Here is a 26,258-nt window from a genome sequence, read left to right on the forward strand (position 1 = left end):
AGATGTTAAAGGAAAAAAAAAAGATGACATGAAATGTAAGCAGTGCCTAGGAAAGCACCCTTTAGGAATTACACAACTTTATTTTTATTTTATTTTATTTTTTTTTGTGGTACGTGGGCCTCTCACTGTTGTGACCTCTCCCGTTGCGGAGCACAGGCTCCGGACGCGCAGGCTCAGCGGCCATGGCCCACGGGCCCAGCCGTTCCGTGGCATGTGGGATCTTCCCGGACCAGGGCACAAACCCGTGTCCCCTGCATCGGCAGGCAGACTCCCAACCACTGCGCCACCAGGGAAGCCCTAATATGCTAATATTTTTATGAAATTATGTTTTTTGTTTGTATCTCCCCAACTAGAAAGATAAAATCTACCAAGGGCAGGAATCTTTGTGTTTGTTTACTAATATATTGCCAGCAACTAAAATAGTATCTCAGTTAGTAGGTGCTCAAAAATTGTTTGGGATGTAAATGAACAATTTTTTACTTCCCTGCCTCTAAATCAGAATGATAATTCATGGCCCCTCATTTCCTTACAGAGATACATGGGTACAAATGTGATCCGTGTATGCCAAGTACATTGATTTAACTGAAAGAAAGTCGTCATTCATAGAACACCAATTACCGTTTTTTGGAAGCATTAAGTGGCCTAGCCTTTAAATGTCTTAATGTTTCCATCTTAAATCTGTTATTAAGTATACGGCAATTTTCCTTAAACAATCTCTCTTCTATAGCAACAGAAAAAATATAATGTTTCGTACTTGGGTAAAGGTCATACCTCATTTTTTTCCTTGAGTTTTGTGATCATAACAATCACAGGACTGTCTTCCTGCCAAACCATCTGCCAGAAATCATTCACGGTGTTGATCATGGGGCCCTGCGTGGCGATGAACGCTTTCTCTTTGCCACTGTAGCCCTAGTGTGAGAAAGGAGACAGAAATGTTGGCTTTGAAGTTCATGCCTTGCACTGAAAGTTTAGGTGAAAGATCTTCAAAACAAAATAGCTCTGATAATCCAAAAGCAACACAGACTTTTGCAGCTTTATTGATTCTAGCACCACAATTCTTGGGGTTGTTCTCCCAGCAAGTCAGGCACAGCATATGGTACTGAGGTTTCTAAATCTCAGTCCTCCCCAGAGCACCTCAGAGGGAGCACTATAGCCACAGACACACAGGAAAGGAAGACTTACTATAAATGACCCACTACCAAGGTTGATTATGACCAAGCAAGCAAAAAAAAGCAACAAACTTGCTAGTAACCAACTCTGAGGGAAAATAAAAAAACAACTAACAATTCTAAATAGTAAATTGACATGCTCATCAGAAAGAAATTTATTTACTTACCCTAATATAATTAGCATTAATGTAGGTGCTCAAAGAATTAGTTACATTTTTTGGTCTTAAACATACTCTGCTGAGGGGATCTAATGAAGAAAACAAGAAAGACTGTGTTAACCAGATTTACTCTTTTAAGTTTCTTAGAACATCAATAACCAGTACATAGCACACTTATATACTGACCATCTGGCATGTGTCAATGTTTTTTGTTGGTGTGGCTGTGCGTCTGTCTCTCTTTTTTTTTTTTTAACATCTTTATTGGAGTATAATTGCTTTACAGTGGTGTGTTAGTTTCTGCTGTATAGTTGCAAATGAAGCAACTGACAAAGGATTAATCTCCAAAATATGTGTGTCTGTCTCTTGATCTGTTTTTACTGAGGGACATTTGAGACCATCTTTACCCCTTGTCCTGACACAGATCTCGTCCATAAGCCCAAGATGATGAGTTTCTACTTTACGCCATTTTTGGTGGGTTTCTGATTCTTGACCCCATTTCTCATTTACGCTCCTTTTCTTATTCTTTGCATTTGGAATTTGCACCATATCTCCCTACTCAAGTCTCTCTTCTGTCCTCCGCAACAGCAAACACTTGGTCCAGTCCAAATCTCCTCTCACTACTTGGAAGAAGCTGTCTTTACCATGTGTTTGTTCACTGACATCACAAATATCTGGTATCGGATAGATTATTACAGTATTAAATTCTAAAATCACTTTCCATCAAGAAGAGTTGAAAGGCTCTTTGTGAACCACGGTGGTGATTTTTACCAACATTTACGTAAATAATCCCTTTGTGATTTCTTTAACCCAGTTACACTCTGAGCCTCTTGAAGGCCAGGATGGGGATTTTTCATGATCTGTGTAAGACCTGGTGTCTAGCACAGTGCTTATATATGTAATAGACATTCAGTAAATGTCTATTGCATTGATTTAAATGGCTCTTTCCAGTTTTTAAGAAGTCAGTTCTATGCATTCCTCTCTAGCAATTGTTCTGTTGTTCTTCTTCTCCCGACAGGTGAAGTCTGAGTGTGTATTTTGCCCACCTCCTCACCTACACTTCAATCCTTCTTGCGTACACTCCAATCTATCCTAACCCTAGTCTTATGCAGACACGGCTCTTGCTCTTGCCGCTGGTGACACTTTTGCTACTAAACCCAATGGTGGTATTTATTTTTTCACGTCCTCTGTGTAGAATTAAAAAACTGCAGATCATATATCTTTTTATGGAGTTTTCTCTTCCCTTGGATGCTGCGTCACAGCATTCTGGGTTTCCTGCTACCTATTCGATGGTCTCTTTTCAATCTTTTGCTTATTTCTTCTGCCTCCTTTAGTTTATTTATTTATTTATTGGCTGTGCTGCACGGCGTATGGGATCTTCGTTCCCCAACCAGGGATTGAACCCGTGCCCCCTACAGTGGAAGCGTGGAGTCCTAACCACTGGACCGCCAGGGAAGTCCCTCGTCTGCCTCCTTTAATGTTGCTGATTCTAGGATTCAACTTGACCCTCTTCTATGCTCACTTGACACTGCCTTGTTGGGTGATTGATTCACCCCCATGATTTTGTACCCATATCCTGCAGACTCCCAAATATATATCTTACACCAGACTACTCTCCTCACTTATAGACCACATTTTACATTTTTTCATTTCCTTCTGGATATCCTACAGCTTTGTGAAACTTCACATGATCACGTGCTCCTGACAGCCCTGTGTTATTCTATGTTGCGTGTGCTACCACAGCTCCTGAGTCCATGTTTGAAAACTAGTTGGACTAGTCTCCATATTCATGTTCTGTCCATTTGGTTTTCTGAAACTCGCTAGGATTTATCTTGCCTCCCTCTTCCCAAGGCTTTCTTCTTAGGCTAGGACCTGAGCATCCCATCTGGTCTAACTGCCTTCAATCTTGTTCTTTACCCATCCATCCTTCTCATAGCTGGCAAGGCAGTCTTTGTAAAATAAAATCTGATCACATCATTCCCTTGCCTAAATGCCATCCATGGTTCCTAATTGTCCACAGCAGTATTTCCCAAACTGTTATCTGTAAATCATTTCTTTTATAACATACAGAATTAGGTCATATAACTTGTAAATTAGATCATCCTTAAAAAGGGGGTTCAGTAATCAAATAAATATGGAAAACACTGAACTCAGCAAACTTGAACAACAATCTTTTCACTGCAGAATTTCTCAGGGTCTATATTATGCTAATATACTCTGTGAATTTCCAAGAAGGTATTATTTATAAACTTATTTGCCCACTACATTCATTTTATTATGAATACTTATTGACAATTCGACAGTCCAGAGCAGCATTGCCCAATAGAACTTTCTGTGATAATGGAAATGTTCCTTATCTGTGTTGCCCAAAATTGTGACCACTAGCCATGTTGGCTATTGAGTACTTGAAATGTGGCTAGTACACACTGAGGAACTAAAGTTTTCATTTTATTTAATTTTAATTCATTTAAATTTACTTAGCCATATGTGGCTGGTGGTTGCTCTACTGGACAGTGCAGATCTAGGGGATGAAATCTCCTTAGTGGGTCCAACAAGTCTTTATCTTTTCCCACAGCCTCATCAGTAATCACTTTTCTACGTGTACATGCTCTAGTCATATGGGCCCAGGGAAATCTCTCAAATACTCCACGTTCTTGCAGAGACTATGTTTTTGCATGTATTGTTTCCCTGCCGTCTCTGCATGGTTAAAGTCTTCCTCATTTTTCAGAGAGCTCAGTTCAAGCAATACCTCCTTTCGGAAGCCCTCCCTTGTCCTCCTGGTGGAATTAGGCATTCCCTTCTTTGCTCAGGCTGCCTGAGTTTTATTTTAGAATTTAACATCTTGTATTTTAAGTGCTTAAATGTTTGCTTGCCCTCAATGGTTTGTGATGAGCCCCTTGAGAGCAAGGGCTGTCTTTAATTAACGTTTGTATCCTTTGTGATTTCTATTTGGTATGTGGCTGAGACAGTGTTTAACATTAGAATTAATTTCGATTAGAAAGAGTCAAAACAATGCTTTGTTTCAATTTTTTTCTTTTCATAGCAAAGGGGACAGGAAAACTTCCATTACTTTTCAGTATCCACTGATTATTAAAAGTTTCCACAAACGCCCTAAACCACTCAGACTTGAAAAGAGGCCCACTTCCTTCAGTTTTTATAATGCCTACGATATATATGATCTACTGGGAACGCAACCCGAAAATTGCTTAGAAGCAGGTGTCCTGTCACGCTTAATTAAGTTTATGTTGTAAATTGGTAATTTATAGTATTTCCAAGTATTCAGAGATTTCCAAATATTAAAACAAAAACAAAAACAAGAATACAACATATGATGGAGTAGGGGAAAATAAATTTGGTTCCAACCAAAGCCTTTTTAGTGTTTTTAGTCTAATAAAAATGTCAAGGATTAAAAAAACAAAATTTTGTCATCATCAGTTATTATTTTCATCTTTATTGTTATAAGTTTATTCATGTGATACATTTTAAGTCTACATATTAGTCAAATTCACTATGATAATTTTTTTCAGAATTGGTATTTCTGAATTATATGTTAAATGCTTAGCATACCATTTATGATTCATCTGGGCAGTATCAATAATAACTACAAATATTACATTGAGCACTGATGACTTTTCCTCCCTGTCTTCTGCTCTTCCCTTTTTATTCAGTATTTCCTTCTTTCCTTCCTTGCTTTCTTCCTCTTTCATTCCTTTTTCCCCTCCCTTTCTCCTTAGATCCCTTTCCTCCCTTCCTCCCTCCCTCCCTTCCCTTCCTCTCCTCTACCTTCTTCCCTCCTTCTTGTTTCTTTTTTCCTCTCAACAAATTATTGAACACATAAAGTTTTGGTGTATAGAACACATGAAATTTCCCCACTTTGATCTCTTTAAAATACCCTCTGGCAATCTTAAGTCTTCTTTTTAACAGACAAAATGGTACCTGGATTCTCAGTTGAAGATTTCCTCTCCAGGAGGAAATGTGTTTAAGGTTTGAAGTCAGAGAAGAAGCTATTAGATGAGGGAAAAGTGTATCACTCCCAGTGATGGGCAAAGGCAGGAATGAGAGGAATAGGATAGTTTTCAGAGATGAATTTAAGATAAGTGGGAAATGGAAGGAAAGCAGGGACTGGCCACACCTTCAAGATGATTGGGAATCATCTTCAAATTTGTTGGAAGAGAGAGAAGACTCTAGGCCTGTGTTGTCTATTATGGTAGCCACTAGCCACATGTAGGCAAATTTAAGTTAATTAAAATATAATAAAATTTAGAAGTCAGTTCCATGAGTGCACTAGCTATACTTCAAGTGCTCACTGCCACATGCAGCTAACGGCTATCACACTGGAGATACAGAATATTTCCTTCATTGTAGAGAGTTTTAGTGGACAGTGCTGAATTTGGCAATGCAGTGATAGATTATGTGAAATTCACTTTTTAACATGCATGTGAACATTATAAGAGAAAACAGGGCTCTTCAATACTGTTTTTGAAACTGTAAACATTTCTCTCCAAGGTTAGTGTTCTTATTTTCTGGAATTGTTTCTGGGGTTAATGATGGATTCAGTTAGGTAGAGAAGGAAAGGAGAAACTAACATTAGCTGAGGGTTTACTATTAGTTGGAACTTTCCTAGCCATTTTTCATACATTTATTTGATTCTTTCAATAGCCTTACAGGGTAGTATCACTATTACTATTTTTAGGGACAAAGAAAGGATGGCACAGAAAGATTAAGTATCTTTCCATAAATTGTAAATGTTTTTGCCAGGATAGGAAATCAAGTCTAAACTCCAGTATTTTGCTGAGTCACACAACTCGTTGCTTTAATGAGTGGTTCACTTATTTGCATATTTACTCTGTTCTAGGCACTTTATACAGTGAAATGGAAAACATAATGTAAGTAGGAAACATTACTAGACTTTAAATTTTTAAATATAAAATGATGGTCCGAGTAAATAGGGTTTTAAATTTTGATTTATATTGTTTTATAGTTGTATTAATAAATTGGCTGCATGGAAAAAAATATACATAAAATTTCTTGTTATACTTCTTTGTTATACAAATAATTTCACATTGATATATGATCAGTTTTTTCCCATTGCTCTTGTGTTTAGGACATAGATAAATTTTTATCACAAATATTTGTTTATATTGTAAAGTAATTTGATATAAACTTGACCTAAGAACTTTAATATACCACTTAAGAATGTTCTGAGCCAGGCTGACACTGTCCTTAGAAAAAAAGCTACAATTTAATTGGTTCTTGGCCATCCATATTTCTGCTGCAAAACATCCTCCAAATTATACAAACTCACTAATATGTACAAGCTGGAAGCTTTTAAACTTGAGAGTTTATTGTAGGCTAAAACAATAAAAACAACTGTAATATTTAAAATATTAATCATTTTAAGATTATTATTTTATGTAATGTTTCAAATTTACGCCATATTACAGTCTAAAATAAACCATAAAGAGCAGCTTTTCATATTCATTCCAGTCTTTTCTGATGATTTTCCAGCCAGTGATGTGGCTTGTCCAAGCTATATTTACTAGATTATATTCTGTGCAACAGGGGGTGGGTGGGGTATTCAGGCTATAGACATTTTCAACAGAAAATCTGTTATTTGCAACATCAGTTGTCAGCACAGGTGCCCTGGTTCAAGCGACCCACCCAGTTCTGGGAATGGAAAAGCTGACACAGGACTGTGAAGCAGTTGTCTGATAGCATCTGGCAGGAAACAGAGAAGGCTGAACTTTAAAATAGTCCTAATAATTTCCAAATCCTTCTGAGATTAGGTGGTTAAGTATAATACTTGCAATACATGTATATGCCCTAATTACTTATGGTTGGTAAATTTCAGATGAAAAGTCCTGAGAGAGAGAGTCGGGGGTGGCGGGCGGGGGCGGGGGGGGGCAGAGAGAGAGAGAGAGAGAGAGAGAGAGAGACCAGTTGTAACACACAGCACTTTCATCCCCTTCAGCCAATTATAGTTATAAAATATCTTTCAACAGTGACTATATCTTAGGTAAATAGGTTTAACTATACAGACCAATTAAAAATATGTTACAGTGGAGTAACTGTTACAATGTGTTTCCGAAACAACTCCAACAGAAGGGGAAGCCCAAGGACACTATTAACAGTAATTCTTGCTCTATTACTATAAATATGAAGAATTTGGTGTTTTATGAGTGAATTAATGAACTGAATTATGAATACTCTACTATTTCAATGTCAATACTCTAAAACAAATCTTCGTGGCTCCATCTTTCCAGAGCTATTGCCTTGAGATGTTTATGGATTTTTGCCCAAATCCCAACTATATCTTTGTTTAGTGATTGACAATATTGCTTCTTCTCCAAAGTATTTTTGCCTTTCTAGGCAGAATTACTAAGTCCTCCTACACCGGTTAGGCAAGATCTCTATTCAGGCTCTTACATTGAACATAATTACTTATTTACATGTCTCTCCTCTGGTCTGTGACCTCCTTGATCTTATATGCTGCTCCTTATTCCTTACTGGTTCCGGGCATCTAGCTCACTGCTTGACATCGATAAATTTCATGGAGTTAAATTTAGTTTTAACATAGTCTAAAAGTGTTTCTCAAAGTGTGGTCCTGCTATCACCTGTATCAGAATCAGCTGGGTGTTTGCTAGAAGTACAGATTCCTGGGCCCAACAGAACCCACTTAAACAGAATCCCCAGGGTGGGGCACAGGACTGGATTTTTAACAAGGACTCTAGGTGATTGTTATGCACAATGAAGTCTTTTGGTAACAGCTTTTTTGAGATATAATTCATATACTATACAACTCACTCGTTTAAAATGTGCCATCACATAATTTATTTTTATTTGTTTAATCCACAGAGTTGTGCAACTATCAGTGGTGGAAAGCATGGGGGCAGATGTGTTTGGATTTGAATGTTGCTTCTTTACTATCTATAAGCCTCACTTTCCTCCTCTGTAAGAAAGGAACAATAATATCTTTCTGAGTTAGGATGAGAATAGCTAACATTGAGCACTTTATCATGTGCAAAGCACTGGGCTCTACAACAACCCTGTGAGGTGGCTACTACTACTCCCATTTCACAGATGAAGTTAAGACATTTACCCACGGCCATACAGGAAGTGGTGCAGCTGGATATGAACCCCAGCAGATTGGCTCTGGAGGCAGCCCTATAGCTACTAGACTCTTCTGTAAGGGTACAAGATAGTATATAGAATGTTTCTAGCAGGGATGGCATTTTAATTATCTCCCAGAAAAACTCATACCCTTTAGTAGTCATTTCTCATGCCTCTCACCACTAGGCAACAACTGTAGTTTCTATGTCTACAGATTTGCCTAACCGGACACTTCATATAAATGGCATTATGCAGTATGAGTTCATTTGTGATGGCTTCTTTAAAAAAAGAGGTACCTCATAAAAAAAAATACCTCATTACTTTAAAAAAAATTAATTAATTAATTTTATTTATTTTTTTGGCCGCATTGGGTCTTCATTGCTGCACGCGGGCTTTCTCTTGTTACGGCAACCGGGTCTACTCTTCGTTGTGGTGCACGGGCTTCTCTTTGCGGTGGCTTCTCTTGTTGTGGGGCATGGTCTCTAGGCACTCGGGCTTCAGTAGTTGTGGCACGAGGGCTCAGTATTTGTGGCTCTAGAGCACAAACTCAGTAGCTGTGGCACACGGGCTTAGTTGCTCCGCGGTATGTGGGATCTTCCCTGGACCAGGGCTCTAACCCGTGCCCGCTGCATTGGCAGGAGGATTTTTTTTTTTTTTTTAGCATCTTTATTGGAATATAATTGCTTTACAATGGTGCGTTAGCTTCTGCTGTATAATAAAGTGAATCAGCTATACATATACATATATCCCCATATCCCCTCCTTCTTACGTCTCCCTCCCACCCCTCCTATCCTACCCCTCTTAGGTGGACACAAAGCACCGAGCTGATCTCCCTGTGCTATGCAGCTGCTTCCCGCTAGCTACCTATTTTACATTTGGTAGTGTATATATGTCCATGCCACTCTCTCACTTCGTCCCAGCTTACCCTTCCCCCTCCCCGTGTCCTCAAGTCCATTCTCTACATCTGCATCTTTATTCCCGTGGCAGGTGGATTCTTAACCACTGTGCCACCAGGGAAGTCCAGTACCTCATAACTTTTTATTGCTGAAAAATATTATGTTGTGTGAATATACTACATTTTATTTATCCATTCATCAGTTGATGGATATTGTCGTTATTTCTACTCTTTGGGCTATTACAGATAATACTGTTACAAATATTTGTGTACAGCTTTTGTGTGGATACATGTTTTTATTTCTCTTGGGCATATACCTAGGAGTAGAAAGTCTGAGTCATATAGTCAGTCTAGGTTTTACCTTTTGAGGAACTACCAGACTGTTTCCTCAGTAGTTGTACCATATTACATCCCTACCATCAAAGTATGAAGGTTCCAATTTCTCTACATCCTTGCCAACACTTTCTATTGTCTTTTAAATTATAATCATGTGGTTATGAAGTGTTATCTCACTTCGGTTTTGACTTCCCTGATGCCTAATTGTGTTGAGTATCTTTTCATATGCTCATTGGCCATTTGTATATCTTTTATGGAGAAATGTCTATTCAAGTCCCTTGCTCATTTTAAAATTGGGCTCTTTGTCTTTTTATAATTGCGTTATAAGAGTTCTTTATATATTATAGATACAAGTCTTTTATTAGATGTATAATTTATAAATATTTTCTCCCATTTTGTGTCATTATCATCTTTTTAGTTTCTTGATGGTGTCCTTCGAAGCACAAAACTTTGAAATTTTGTTCAAGTTCAATTTACCTATTTTTTTCTTTCGTTGCTTATACTTTTGGTGTCATATCTAAGAAATCATTGACTAATTCAAGGTCATGAGATTTACATCTGTTTTATGTGAAAAGTTTTATAGTTTTAGCTATTACAGTTAGGCCTCTGATCCACTTTGAATTAATTTTAGTATGCTGTGTGGGGCAGGGTCCAACTTCAGTTTTTTTTACATGTGGCTACTGAGTTGCTGCAGCATCACTTACTGAAAAGACTAGCTTTTCCCCACTGAATTGTTTGACACCCTTAGTGAAAGTCACTTGACCATAATGTGTGCCACAGTAAAGTTTTAGAACCATGTGTCTACTGAAATTATGAGCAGACCATTATTTTTTTTTTTTTTTTTGCGATATGTGGGCCTCTCACTGTGGTGGCCTCTTCCGTTGCAGAGCACAGGCTCCGGACGCACAGGCTCAGCGGCCATGGCTCATGGGCCCAGCCGCTCCGCGGCATGTGGGATCTTCCCAGACCGGGGCACGAACCCGTGTCCCCTGCATTGGCAGGCGGACTCTCAACCACTGTGCCACCAGGGAAGCCCCCAGACCATTATTTTAAGAGTAATACAAGATAAAGTTATTAACCTTAGACCACTTTAATGATTATTAGTCTTTTTTTTTTTTTTTTGGCTGCACCACTTGCGGGATCTTAGTTCTCTGACCAGGGATTGAACCCGGGCCCTGGCAGTGAAAGCGCAGAGTCCTAACCACTGGACCGCCAGGGAATTCCACTTTAACGATTATTAGTCTTGAGATGTGTTTGCAATTCCAAATTTGGTGTGTATATGGAAGTTGTGAGGATGGGAAATGGTGAGGTAGGGGTGGATGGGGAAGGCTTGCGCTTTACAACACAAACTATTTAATTCAATAAACTTACTTGGCAAAATGGTCTTATAGCGGTTTTTAGTTCCATGACATGGAATGTCAATTTCTTTGGGATCCACAAAGTTCATTGGTATTTCCTGCAAAAATAAATGATATCAAATACTGTATTTAATGCTGTCACAAAGAAAATCTTCACGGGGGGCCATCTGATCCAGAGCTCTACTGGACTTCAAAGTCATTTATGAAACAACAGACTACCACCTCTGGTTGACCAACACCCTTCCCTTCATAAACACATCAGCTGCACCCTGACAAGCTGACTCCAAGAAACGGCTTTGTGTGTTAGAAAGTATTATTTGATATGTAGTTCTTAAAGAGACATAGAAAACTTTGGTTAGGTTTTAAGAATCCTGTTCTGACATAATTGCTGGAAATATATAAACAGGCAGCTGAAAAATTGCTTTTTCTTAAACAATGTATTCAGATTTCTTCCTATCTTTGTGTAGATTCAGTACCAAAAATTTTATTATGATAGATTCTCTTTTAACAATAATTGTGACTCTTTTAGGATTATGAAAACCTTCCTCCCCAAATGGTAAATATAAAGGGCATTTTTGCTGATTTAAGTGACGCTGATATGATGCATTTTTTTGGATGAAGAAATGGTTTATAATTGTACTGTTCCATTTGTGGTTGTAAATGCAACATGTGTAGTGAAGGGCATTTAGGCACTGTCCTCTTGCACTTAACAAGAACACAAATATTTTTATTAAGTCAGAATATATGTCAAATGATGGAGGAGGGAACAATTAAAGCAGAAGTTGCTCTGTGTGTTAGAAAAGGTGGGCGTCTGATGCTGACTGGGACAAAGGAAACAAAAAGCCAACGTTTTCAAAAGGGTCTGAACAAATATTTAAGGAGTTGATTATACAAAATAGTATGTTTTCTAACTTAAAGTTCTGCAAAGGATTGCTTAGATAAGGTCAATGTGCATTAAAATACCTTTTGTCCCTAGATCACATAAAATAATATTTTTGTTATCTCCACTTTCTCCTACAGAAAATAGAACTTGACAGCTTAATATTCATTGAAATGAAAGAAATTATCTACAAATTTATTTAAATTGTCCTTGTTTTCAGTCAATCTGAAAATTCAAGAAAAGCCTGACTACTGTGAATTTAAGACTCGGTCCAGTGAGAGGAGTAGCTTACTTTTAAAATATTGTTTCCTAAGCTTGCATTATTTTAGGTATTTACGATATTTATTCTTACTCTCTGCTCCAACTAAATGTTGTAAGTTCTCAGTTCCAAGTTACCAAAATAAGCAAAATTGTTGAATGTTCAGTAGAAACCACATGTCATGCTTGGGAATTTCCAACAAGTTAGTCTGTTTTAGCAAAGCCGTGAATATCTTTATTCCTCCCCGATCTTTCCTGTTTTCTGACACACACTGACAATTTGTCATCTTCCAGCATTATCTCTCTCCTCGGCATTCCTTGCTGGCCTCATCTCTCAGGGAAGTAGACTGTGTTAAGGGCTTATCTCATAGAACAAAGAGCTATCTGTGGTTGTAGAAAAGAATACTAGGTGTACCCTTGGCCACTTCTGTGATCACTGACTGGTTCTTTTATTCCTCCCAGTTCTCCTTTTTTTCATACATAAAAGATGATATGCTATGAAGTCTAATTTTTAAAACAACATGCTTGTATTTTAATAATAGTTGATGAAGCTGATAGATCTAACCTATTGTTGTCTCTCATCATTAGGGTGGTTGCAAACACCTGAACTGACCCTGAAGTCGTCAACTTACTATACCCATCAGCTATGGCCTAAATGTACAACTGCTTTAAGATGCAAGGGGCTCTATAAAATGGATATTCCCCTTGGGCAACAGTGAGACCTAAGAAGGTCTAGTCTGTCTCCATGCTCTCTAGATTGAAATGTGTGTTCATGCATCATCACCAGCAACACTGATGGGTCAGCATCATTTTTAGCTGAATGAAACTCACCCTCATTTTTAGCCACATTGGGTCTTCCTCTTGTGTTCCTTATTTCATTAAATGACAATACATGCGCGCTGTTGCTCAAGTCTAAAAATGGGGGTGTCATCCCTGACTTTTCCTTGGCCGCCTTAGCCTATTAAGCCCACTTCTTGTAGGTGCCTATAGACCCTCCCAAATTTTTTTTTTTTTTTTTTTCAGTACGTGGGCCTCTCACTGTCGTGGCCTCTCCCGTTGCAGAGCACAGGTTCCGGACGCGCAGGCTCAGCGCCCATGGCTCACGGGCCCAGCCGCTCCGTGGCATGTGGGATCTTCCCAGACCAGGGCATGAACCCGTGTCCCCTGCATCGGCAGGCGGACTCTCAACCACTGCACCACCAGTGAAGCCCCCCTCCCAAATTTTCACTGCTACTATTTTAGTTTTGACCACCATCACAGCTCCACAGGATTATGTCTACAGTCTCCAAAATACCTCTTTCTAATGCTGACTCTACTGCAGATAGTGATCTTTTTAAAACACAAGATAAGTCCAAACCCTTAAATATGTATTAAGACTTGGATTTCTTTTATATCTGAAACTCATTTTCTGTCACTTCCCACCTTAATTTCAATGCTCCTGTCAAACTGCACAATTTAATTTCCTGAACAGTGACAGCAAGGCTGTTCCTTCATCCTGGAATGCTCAGCTCCTTCTTGTCACTTTGCCTGGCCAGCCCTTAAATACTCTGCCGCAATTCACATTCTAGTTTGAACACTTACCAATAGTTGATGAGATGCAGGGTGGATCTAAAATCCTTGCACTTAACCTTTTGAACTGTAACCATTTTACCGTAAGCTGCCTGAGTGGAAGACAGTGTCATTTTAGAATGTGCCTCTAGTGCCTAGTATACCAAAATACCTACTGAAGAGTGAATCATAAACAGCAGGCTCACCATGAATTCACTTTGGAGTAAATGTGAACTTGCCACGACGTCCCTGAGCTGTGACCTTGTGAGAATACGGCTGGCTGACTGCAGATACTCCATTGCTACCTTCTCCCGTGGGGTTGGTGTGGCCACAAAGGGTTCAACATTCCCCAAGCTACTCATGTCCAGGGTAAGAGATACGTTGGACCCTCGTCTACATCGGAGAAAAATGTTATTAGGTTTAAATACTGCATGAATTATTGTGAGCAGATCAGTTTGTCTTTCTGTACATACATATAATTCAGTGAGAACTATTACAGAAATAAGGACCCAATATCTTCTTTAATGGTACCATAATTGACTATAGCAACTACTCATAGTTTCTTAAGAAACGGACAGTTTTGTTGTTGGAAATAACTCTGAATTGAGAAAATGCACTATAGTTTATTAAGGGGTATAGTTGCTACAGAAATAATAACATGGCTAATAAATTAAGTGAAAAATTTAGGAAAAGTAAACACAGCATTTGAATTGAGGAATGAGATGTAACGCAAACCTACCTTATTTATCTGTATATCTGAGAGTCCAGTATATAAATTCTATATCCACCCTAATTCTTCTGATATCCATATACCATACCCATGATTTTATTGAACACAGGAAGCTCACAGGAGAAAATAATCTTTTTATTTTAGTTCAAATGATTGTCATTGAAATAGAACTTAAAAGTTTAAAATGTATATATTTTTTATAACTTCTGATTTATCCCTAAAAGATAGGCTTTTCATCCTCCATTTATGTATGTATGTAATGTATATGTAGGTCTATGTGTGTAATTGCATATGCATATATGTATTTATTTAATTCTGTGATAAACTTACCAGGGACCATAAAGACCACAGACCCTCGTACTAAATTACAATTGATTCTTCCTCTGTGATTTCCCTCCTCTTGTTGGGAGGCAAGGTGATGTTCTTCCAACATATAAAGGCTCCTTGTGTCCTGAAAGAAGGTGTGAGTGCCTCTTACTAGTAATATTGGCTGTGTGGAACCAAGAATTAACTATAAAATAGCATATGCTGAGGGTCAAAGTCAGAAATTGTACTTAAAGAAATGTTAAATTTAAAGGGGCCTGAAGTGAGCATCAGGCGATCAAATATGGTGCCAACTGGTTGGTGTCCCAAGGTAATGGAGAACCGGCAAATACAGGTCAAAACAAATGTGAGTAGAGAGAATACAAGAAGATACCAGGCCCAGCATATTATTTCCTTGGAATGGTATTTTACATGTATGGAACACTACCTCAGGAAATACTGAAGTGGCTACAGCTTAATTTTAAGGAATGCAAAATTGTTAGAACATACAACAAAAACCCCAGTAAACAAAAACATATCAGTTCTTTCCTCCTATGAATCTGCTTCTGGTTGTAGCTTTGGTGTCATTCTATAGTTTGATATATAATGTTGTCATTTTTGTTAATTTCTAAATGGTTTGTAATTGTAGTTTTAATTCTTGCTTTAACTCAGTGGTAACTAAGTGTTTGCCCATTTATTGCCCTTATTAATGTCTAGTAAGAGTACATGGAAATCAGTGAATGAACTTCTAATTACTGGAATTTCTTGATTCTTTCTTTGAGACAAATACTATAAAAAATTTTCTAAATATTTCATACATACTTTTGCTGGCAGCTGCTTTGTTTATCTATCTATGTATCTATTGACACATATCTCTATATATCATATATAAGCACATATGTACATATATAGCACCTTATATATTATATTATGATATATTATTAAAGATATTATTCCAATTTATTTTTTTCCTTACTTTTTTCCTACTGGATTTCTCATAGCCTGAGATATGTATGTGATTCTTCCACAGTAACTGTTTTTGTTATTTTTCCTTATATTTCTAACAGCTTTTACTTTATATATTCAGCCATTACGTTATTTGATGAGATTCATAATTATATCTTCACTGTAAATTTTATCAATATCAAATACTTTCTCAATTTTATGTTTGGCCTCACATTTGACTTTTGCTTCCCAGTTTTATTGAGACCCAATTGACGTATGGCATTGTGTTAAGTTTAAGGTGTTTGACTTACATATATTATAAAATGATTATGCACTAAGTTCGGTTAACATTCATCACCTCATATAGATACCAAAAACAAAGTTTTTTCCTGTGATAAGAACTCTTAGGAACTACTCTCTTAACACTTTCAAATACTGTATACCACATAGCAGTGTTAACCACAGTCATCATGTTGTACATTACATCCGTAGTACATATTTATCTTATAACTGAAAGTTTGTACATTTTGACCACTTTCATCCAATTCATCCTCCCTCCACCCCTCACATCTGACTTAAAAAAAATTAATATTGACATTCCTGCTTTTTTTTTTCTTGGCATGTTCCTGAAAATCTTTTTCTAGTTTCTATTATTATTTTTAACTCTTTTGAATCACTGTACTAGGGATTAGGGGATAGCATTTTAGACACCCCATAAAATATCACCTACCTGATAAGAGGGACGGTTGCCCCCCACCATGTTTTCTTTTTGGTGGCTGCTGGTGGTGACCGACAGGGCTCCTTTCTTTCTGAGTAGGGGGGAAACAGCTGAGGAGGAGCAAAGGGTGGTTCTCCTTTCAGGCCAAGAATTTTAATCTTTTTTTTTTTGCGTTACGCGGAGCTCTCACTGTTGTGGCCTCTCTCGTTGCGGAGCACAGGCTCCGGATGCGCAGGCTCAGCGGCCATGGCTCACAGGCCTAGCCGATCTGCGGCATGTGGGATCTTCCCGGACCAGGGCTCGAACCCGTGTCCCCTGCATCGGCAGGCGGACTCTCAACCATTGCGCCACCAGGGAAGCCCTTTAATCTATTTTTAATGGGAAAGTGGTTTTTAAAGTTACTCAATCCAGTTCTTTTGGCCTTTAAATTGCAGAAATTCCTTCCTAATTCTGATAATAGTTTGCCTATTGGTCTTAGATTTTAGTGTATTTGTGAGAATTTGCTTTTGCTGGTTACCTAGATAGTTGAGTAAGGAGCTGGGAGAAGCAGCTTAGGGGACTGCTAATCAGATGCCATTTTAAACCACTATTCCATTCCGTCCTTTTTCAGCCCTAAAATACAAAAGTATGTACAAACCTGTGAACTGAGGGATACTCAGTGCTACAATGGTTTAGTAGAAAGTGAGGTCTCTTCCGTCCAGAGTGGTCAGAGCAGATGTATGAATGAGGATGAATTGAGTTGGGTCTTGAAGATAAAAGATAAATTTTGAGTAGATGGTTATTTCAGAGAGAGAGTCTGGCAGGAAAAAAAAAAAGTGTGGGAGCAGGAAATGATAAGGCATCTTTGAGAAATCTCATATCATCAGTTTGAGCTAGAGTTCAGTTGTGTAAAATGTATTTTGGAACCAGGGGGCAGGGTTATGTAGGAGAGTTGAAAGAGAAGCAAGAGTCATAGAAACAAGAGTATAAAAAGCCTCCTGAATCCAGAAAAGAGAGAATTCAGAGCATCAAGTTATATCAACCTCTGTTTTGGCTTCTCGCAGCATATTCTGCCCAAACCTGGAGGATTAAAAGCCTCTGGGATCCCTGTCTAAGGTCTTTTTGATCTTATGAGTAAATTTTCTAAGGATTCTGTGATAAACTGAGAGCCCTGGAAGCATTTTCATGCAAACTGACTTGGTCAGGAAGAACCACTTTTGTTTGTCAAGGGAAGGAAGAAGGAAACGAATATTATTTATTCAACATCTACTATTTGCCAAGCACTGTTCTAAGCACTTCCACATATGGTATCTCAATCTTCAGAGCATCCCGCTGAGGTATTATTTTCCCCCATTTCACAGGTGAAGAGATAACTAATAGGAACATGATAGCAGAATAAAGATTCAATCCAAGTTAGAACATAGAACCCAAGCTCCTTCTGCTTTGCCACCCAAAAGCAAGGGTAAGGTGGGCAGATTATGTTAGACTGTGCAGTGCCCTATGTAGAGTTGGGGTCAGTTGTTGGGGGGACAGTTAGGATTACTGAATTATAATGTGGAGACAGTGCAGTATTCAAGGTACAAATTCAATCTTTACAGGCATACTTGTCTGGGCTCAAACCCTGCCTCTCTCATGTCATTGTGGTGGACCTTTGGTCTGGCTATTTAGCCTTGTTACATCTCAACTTCCTCCTCTTTTGTGAAATGAATAATTCAGTGTACCTACTTCAGAGGATTAGTACAAGGATTAACCAGATAGTTTAAGTAAACTGCTTTTAAATAAGATGCCTGGCTACTAATAAATTTGGGTCATAATGAATAAAGTCCTATATAACTCTCACCTTCTACTTCTCTAAGAGACCCATTTTAAGAGATCTTCACAAAAACTCGAAAATTCTTTACACTGAGATTAACGTTTTGAAATCAATGGATAGATTCTATAGCTTGTCACTAAAGAAAAACACATCCTTCTTGATAACCTCTTTCTCTTAAAATTTCTTTTTATTATGGCAAAGCCATCTTCCCTGAACCCTAAACAATTCCAGAACACTTCACCTCAATGCCTCAGACAATGTCTTAAAGTTTAATTATGGAGTCGAACTGGTACAGGCTGTTGACCTTACAGAAAACACTTTCCACAAAACAGCCCTTATCATGAGGGCTCTTTTATCCTGGCCATGAAATATTACCATATGATGTCATTAGCTTGGAAAAATCTCTGCTTTTGTTAATTCTTATTTTCAAGGAACAACCAATATCTAGGTTAACTGAAATATAGTGGAATTAGGAAACAGAATCAGTAGAATCCACTTAAAAAGGTGTACACTTCTTAGTCATGTCTTGGGTTGGAGAGAAGAGATTAAATACACATCCACATATTTTTTTTTTTTTTTTTTGCGGTACGCGGGCCTCTCACTGTTGTGGCCTCTCCCGTTGCAGAGCACAGGCTCCGGACGCGCAGGCTCAGCAGCCATGGCTCACGGGCCCAGCCGCTCTGCGGCATGTGGGATCTTCCCGGACCGGGGCACGAACCCGCGTCCCCTGCATTGGCAGGCGGACTCTCAACCACTGCGCCACCAGGGAAGCCCCACATATATTTTAAAGTGTTAATTTTTCTGTTATAAAAGTAACACATGTTCATTGTAGAAAATTTTAAACTTAGGAGTTTCAGGGACTTCCCTGGTGGTGCAGTGGTTAAGAATCCGCCTGCCAATGCAGGGGACATGGATTCGAGCCCTGCTCAGGGACAATCCCACATGCCATGGACCAACTAAGCCCGTGCGCTACAACTACTGTGCCTGTGCTCTAGAGCCTGCGAGCCACAACTACTGAGCCTGCGTCCCACAACTACTGAAGCCCGTGCCCAGAGCCCGTGCTCCACAACAAGAGAAGCCACCGCAATGAGAAGCCCGTGCAAAGCAACGAAGAGTAGCCTCTGCTTGCTGCAACTAGAGAAAGCCTGCTCACAACAATGAAGACCCAATGCAGCCAAAAGTAAATTAATTAATTAATTAATAAAGCTTAGGAGTTTCAAAAAAGAAATTAAAACCACTCAGTCTCATAAACATCACTAACATTTAAATTGACGTTTCAAATTTGCGATTTTATAGGCAGTACTGGGAGTGATTTATTGTTTTAATTTTTATTTCTTTGGTTATAGATGAGGATAAACACTTTCAAATGACTATTGTTCATTTATTGGTCATTACCTTTGAGAACTGTCTGTTCATCCTCTTTCTTAATGTTTATATTGTGGCATTAATGTACTTATTATTGATTGCTATGATAAGTAAGATACTATTTTTCAGACCCTATTGCATATATACATCTTATTGTTACTTTAAAATACTAAGGATTTTTTTAAAGTATATTTACATTTAGTCAAACACATTAAATTCTACAAATTAAATATTAAACTAAAAAGGAAAAGGTATCAATCTTTTCTTTTGTGGTTTCTTGCATTGCTTTAAAATCCATAGAAATTCTTCTCCTGGAAGTTTAGATATTTTTTAAAAACTTAATCTTTTAATCGATTTATAATTTATTTGGGGGTATGGTAAAGGTAAGAATAACCTAGGTTTTGTTTTTTTTTTTTCCCTAAATAGGTTATCCATGTTTCTAACACTATTTACTAAACAATCTAGAGAAGGGATGTGTTTTATAAATATGGGAATATTAGGTTTTTAACTAGCTATCCCTGACTAATGATCTGGAGGAGAAAAATACCACTTTACTGAACTAAGAGAACGTACTTCTTCTCCACAGTATCCATAAACCAAATGGTAAGAAGTGAGGTGAGAATCAGAAAGACATCTCAAGAAGAAGACAAAACCGATGTAAGAAATTAAGAGAAAATTTAAACTAAGGGATGGGAACAAAAAATCTAAAGGATTTAGAGAAAATAATCAACAAAAATAACAGAAGGAGATCTGGACCTTTAATAAAAACGGAATGCGGAAAACTAAGAACACAAAGTCTTATTAAAAACTTTGCTTCTTTTTTTGTTACGTAACTCTGGCAAACTGTTTAGAATTTTTTTATACCTTATGACTGCTGTTGGACAAAAGGGAACATAATGAAAAGCTTTATCACACTCCCACTGTAGCACCAATTTTTATTTATGCCAAAAAATAAATAAGAGGGAGGAAATTCAAAAGATACCAATGCAAACAATTGAAGGAAAAAGCAAATTCTTAAGGAAAGGTAAAAGGAATGCAATAAACAGCATGCTAATTACAATTAAGTAAAAAGGAAAACATGTATAAATATTATGGGCCAGGGCCACACATTCATTTCAGCAAGAGAATATAAACATCTGTTGAAATTGTTCAGTTTTTGCCTTGCTGTTCCTAATGACCAAGAGGTGAAAAGAAAATACAAGCTAAAAATACATGAACAGTTGAGTGCTGGAATATCTCAGAAACTAGGCATTTCTTTTCCTGGTAGTTGGGACAATATGCTGCAGTTCAGAAGCTGGATTTAGGCAGAAAGGCTACAGTTTCCAGCATTGTGACCATGGCTCTAATCCTCAGATATGGCTGCTTTTTGCGGTACCTTGGCCACCAAGAACAGTGAGACTTCAAGTGTGGCCCCTCATTTTGTGCCCAACAAAGAATGGAAATGGGAGTAAGAGAACAAAATGAAACTGATCCTTTTGCCTGGAGTCCAGAAAGATGTACTTCTGAAACTACTGAACTATGAAATTACATTTCAGTGGGAAAATGGTGGCAGCTGCTTATCTCGAAGTACTTGAAACGGGAATGGAAAAAGATGCATCTAAAAATTATAAGAATAATTTAGTACAGAATGAAGGTGAACAGTTCTCTGAGAGCTTTTCCAGTCTTATTTTTTTTGTTCTGTCAAAAATATGCATAATTTGTTCAGAGCTGTCTATCAGTATACACATCTAAGCCTACATGATGAGAAGAAAGAAGTTTAATATTGAAGTCCTCTCTAGATCTGAAATGTTGTGAGTCTGAGACCTTCAGGCCAACAGTTCCTCCCTGTGCATTAAATCATAATGATCATGAACCTGATAATCTTGGCTTGATCGTAACGGTGTGCTTAAGACCCCTGCCCGCCTACTTGATGTTTCTGAATTCGTTTTGCTCATTAAATTTGTCCACATATTAAGTTTTCTAGGAGATTTCTAATAAAGACAAAAGAAAAAGAAAAGAAAAAGAAGCTCTAACTCATTTGAATAACAAAAGAAAAAACATCGAAATACAGAGATGGAATTCCTTTACTATGCATAGATTGACTGGCCTCCACAGTTCTTTTTTTTTTTTTTAAAGAATTTTTTTTCTTAATTAATTAATTTATTTAGGGCTGTGTTGGGTCTTCGTTTCTGTGCGAGGGCTTTCTCTAGTTGTGGCAAGCGGGGGCCACTCTTCATTGTGGTGCATGGGCCTCTCACTATCGCGGCCTCCCTTGTTGCAGAGCACAGGCTCCAGACGCGCAGGCTCAGTAGTTGTGGCTCACGGGCCTAGTTGCTCCGCGGCATGTGGGATTTTCCCAGACCAGGGCTTGAACCTGTGTCCCCTGCATTAGCAGGCAGATTTTCAACCACTGTGCCACCAGGGAAGCCCCTCCACAGTTCTTTGAAACTCCAGATTCTATGATTTTTACGTTCTAAGGGTAATGGAATTAATGAATGGTTTGCTGTTTCCTTCCATCTCTTTACCTTCAAATAAATTATGTATAGTGCTAACCCCTATCCTGGATCTCTTGAAAGATGAGAGGGCAAATTAAAAAAAGAGAAAAAAAAAAAAGAGAGAAAAAAAAAAAGAGGAGGATATGGAGTGCTAAGTTAAATTGTGACAAATTCAAAGCTCTTGGAAAGTTAAATGGTGACATAAATGCAGTATTACTAATTTCTAGAAGCTGAAATAAATGAATAGGTATTGTGACCATCTATAATAAAATTTCCCAAAGGAAATCCTGTAGGGAAGACATGTATTAAGTATAAAAGATACCAGGCCCAGGCCCAGGAAGATGAAAAACAAATTTCACTCTAAAGTAAAAAGAAAAATCTTACAATGTAGAGAAAATTTTTGGTTTGATAAATGATTGATTTCCTTACTTGAAAGCACCTGTTTCACTAGGTAGAACATTCCTGACTCTTTTGAGTGATTAAATAAATATTTTTTAATTCATACAATGATATCTGACCTTTTATATATGTACAGCATGAGGTAAAATTTACTACACCCTTCTTTCATTATTTTAAAAAATAAAAATCAAAACAATCATTAAAAAAATAAATTGAACTTGTTACATTGTTCTTTGAGCATTGACCTTGGAATCTGAGTTTAAATCAATGCTCTGGGGCTTCCCTGGTGGCGCAGTGGTTGAGAGTCCACCTGCCAATGCAGGGGACACGGATTCGTGCCCCGGTCTGGGAAGATCCCACATGCCGTGGAGCGGCTGGGCCCGTGAGCCATGGCCGCGGAGCCTGTGCGTCCGGAGCCTGTGCTCTGCAACGGGAGAGGCCACAATAGCAAGAGGCCCGTGTACCGCAAAAAAAAAAAAAAAAAAAAAAAAAAAAAAAAAAAATCAATGCTCTGCACCTCACTAAGCTCTTTCAGCCTCAGACTCCTTAATCTGCAAATGGGGACAATAATAAAACTCACAGGATTTGTTCACATTTTAAAAGATAAAGAAGCAAAAATATATGCACATTTGTAGCCTAATAACTGGCATATAACATAATATGTGAATGATTATAGTAATTAATAATGATCATGTGATAATTCTTATTTCACTTCATGCACACATGGCTGTGTGGCAGCTATATGGCATATACTGATAAACATTTGAAGAAGGCAAGGTTAGGAAAGTTGGTTAGTGATGAAGAGTCAGTAGCAGTGTTACATATGCAAAGTCAGTGGTCACCTACGTTGGGACCATTTTTCATTCCTCAAGCCCTTAAAATTCTTACCTTAATAACTTTTTTCAGATTCAAAAATAATGCATAGTCACCATGAAAATTAAAAATATAGATACAAGAAAGAAAAATATCCTATAATACCAACACGAAGAGTAATTGCTAATAACATTTTAAGTGTCTGTCCTTCAAGTTTTAAACATGTATATATATGCATGACAAAAATCTAGATTTTTTAGTCTACATATTCTTTTATGGCTTGCTTTTTATTTAACTAAATATATCACAAATATATTTATTTGTGTCTTTGTGTCTTCAAATTTATTTACACACGAACTGCCAACACTATATAGCACTCCATTGGACGGATGTATCAGTCTGTATGTACCCTAGGTCTGAAGTGGGTTTCTTCTAGACAGCATATATACAGGTCTTCTTTTTGTATCCATTCAGCCAGTCTACGTCTTTTGGTTGGAGCATTTAATCCATTCACATTTAAGGTAATTATCGATATGTATGTTCCTATTACTATTTTCTTACTTGTTTTGGGTTTGTTATTGTAGGTCTTTTCCTTCTCTTGTGTTTCCTGCCTAGAGAAGTTCCTTTAGCATTTGCTGTAAAGCTGGTTTGGTGGTACTGAATTCTCTTAACTTTTGCTTGTCTGTAAAGGTTTTAATTTCTCCATCGAATCTGAATGAGATCCTTGCTGGGTAGAGTAATCTTGGTTGTAGGTTTTTCTCTTTTATCACTTTAAATATATCCTGCCACTCCCTTCTGGCTTGCAGAGTTTCTGCTGAAAGATCAGCTGTTAACTTTATGGGGATTCCCTTGTATGTTATTTGTTGTTTTTCCCTTGCTACTTTTAATATTTTTTCCTTGTACTTTATTTCTGATAGTTTGATTAATATGTGTCTTGGCGTGTTTCTCCTTGGATTTATCCTGTATGGGACTCTCTGTGCTTCCTGGACTTTACTATTTCCTTACCCATATTAGGGAAGTTTTCAACTATAATCTCTTCAAATATTTTCTCAGACCCTTTCTTTTTCTCTTCTTCTTCTGGGACCCCTATAATTCGAATTTTGGTGTGTTTAATGTTGTCCCAGAGGTCTCTGAGACTGTCCTCAATTCTTTTTATTCTGTTTTCTTTATTCGGCTCTGCTGTAGTTATTTCCACTATTTTGTCTTCCAGGTCACTTATCCGTTCTTCTGCCTCAGTTTTTCTGCTACTGATTCCTTCTATAGAATTTTTAATTTCATTTATTGTGTTGTTCATGATTGTTTGTTTGCTGTTTAGTTCTTCTAGGTCCTTTTTAAACGTTTCGTGTATTTTCTCCATTCTATTTCCAAGATTTTGGATCATCTTTACTATAATTATTCTGAATTCTTTTTCAGGTAGACTGCTTATTTCCTCCTCATTTGTTATGTGTGGTGGGTTTTTACCTTGCTCCTTCATCTGCTGTGTGTTTCTCTGTCTTCTCATTTTGCTTATCTTACTGTGTTTGGGGTCTCCTTTGCACAGGCTGCACATTCATGGTTCCCGTTGTTTTTGGTGTCTGCCCTCAGTGGCTAAGGTTGGTTCGGTGGGTTGTGTAGCCTTCCTGGTGGAGGGGACTAGTGCCTGTGTTCTGGTGGATGAGGCTGGATCTTGTCTTTCTGGTGGGCAGGTCCATGTCTGGTAGTGTGTTTTGGGGTGTCTGGGACCTTATTATGATTTTAGGCAGCCTCTCTGCTAATGGGTATGGTTGTGTTGCTGTCTTGCTTGTTGTTTGGCATAGGGTGTCCAGCACTGTAGCTTGCTGGTTGTTGAGTGGAGCTGGGTCTTGTCGTTGAGATGGAGATCTCTGGGAGATTTTTGCCATTTGATATTATGTGGAGCTGGGAGGTCTCTGGTGGACCAATGTCCTGAACTTGGCTGTCCGCGCTCAGAGGCACTGCCCTGACACCTGGCTGGAGCACTGAGAGCCTGTCATCCACACCACTCAGAATAAAAGGGAGAAAAAAAGAAAGAAAAAAAGAAAAAGATAAATTAAAATAAAATGAAAAAGTTATTAACATAAAAAACAAAAAATAAGTATTAAAAATTTTTTTGAATTAAAAAGAAAGAAAGAAGAGAACCACCAAACCAAAAAAAAAATCCACCAATGATAACAAGCACTGAAAACTATACTAAAACAAACAAACAAAACCGGACAGACAGAAGCCCAGGACAAATGGTAAAAGCAAAGCTATACAGACAAAATCACACACAGAAGCATATGCATACACACTCACAAAAAGAGAAAAAGGGGAAAAAAAATATATATCTTTGCTCCCAAAGTCCACCTCCTCAATTTGGGATGATTCGTTGTCTCTTCAGGTATTCCACAGATGCAGGGTACATCAAGTTGATTGTGGAGATTTAATCCGCTGCTTCTGAGGCTGCTGGGAGAGATTTCCCTTTCTCTTCTTTGTTCGCACAGCTGCTGGGATTCAGCTTTGGATTTGGCCCTGCCTCTGCATGTAGGTCGCCTGAGGGCATCTGGTCTTCGCTCAGACAGGACAGGGTTAAAGGAGCAGATGATTAGGGGGCTCTGGCTCACTCAGGCCATGGGGAGGGATGGGTACAGCAGAGGCCAGTGTGACACTGCACCAGCCTGAGGCAGGCCATGTGTTCTCCTGGGGAAGTTGTCCCTGGATCAAGGGACCCTGGCAGTGGTGGGCTGCACAGGCTCCAGGAAGGGGAGGTGTGGATAGTGACCTGTGCTCGCACACAGGCTTCTTGGTGGCTGCAGCAGCAGCCTTAGGGTCTCATGCCTGTCTCTGGGGTCTGCGCTGATAGCCACAGCTTGCACCCGTCTCTGGAGCTCCTTTAAGGGGCACCGTTAATTCCCTCTCCTTGCGCACCAGGAAACAAAGAGGCAAGAAAAAGTCTCTAGCCTGTTCGGCAGTTCCAGACTTTTCCCCGGACTCCCTCCCGGCTAGCTGTGGGGCACTAGCCTCCTTCAGGCTG

General features: G+C 38.4%; 1 protein-coding gene across 2 annotated transcripts in view; it reads right to left on the reverse strand.

The window, feature by feature from the left end:
- Positions 1 to 26,258, reverse strand: part of PTPRR (protein tyrosine phosphatase receptor type R) — a 255,782-nt gene that overhangs the window by 33,291 nt on the left and 196,233 nt on the right. For both annotated transcript variants that reach the window (XM_060025240.1, XM_060025238.1), the window contains exons 8-11: positions 13,916 to 14,102; positions 11,037 to 11,121; positions 1,337 to 1,416; positions 772 to 909 (exon numbers count right to left, since the gene is read on the reverse strand). In XM_060025240.1, coding sequence (XP_059881223.1) covers positions 772 to 909; positions 1,337 to 1,416; positions 11,037 to 11,121; positions 13,916 to 14,102 — 490 coding nt within the window. The remainder of the gene's footprint in view (positions 1 to 771; positions 910 to 1,336; positions 1,417 to 11,036; positions 11,122 to 13,915; positions 14,103 to 26,258) is intronic.

Source organism: Delphinus delphis, chromosome 11 (genome assembly GCF_949987515.2).
Source record: "Delphinus delphis chromosome 11, mDelDel1.2, whole genome shotgun sequence".
Lineage (NCBI taxonomy): Eukaryota > Metazoa > Chordata > Mammalia > Artiodactyla > Delphinidae > Delphinus > Delphinus delphis.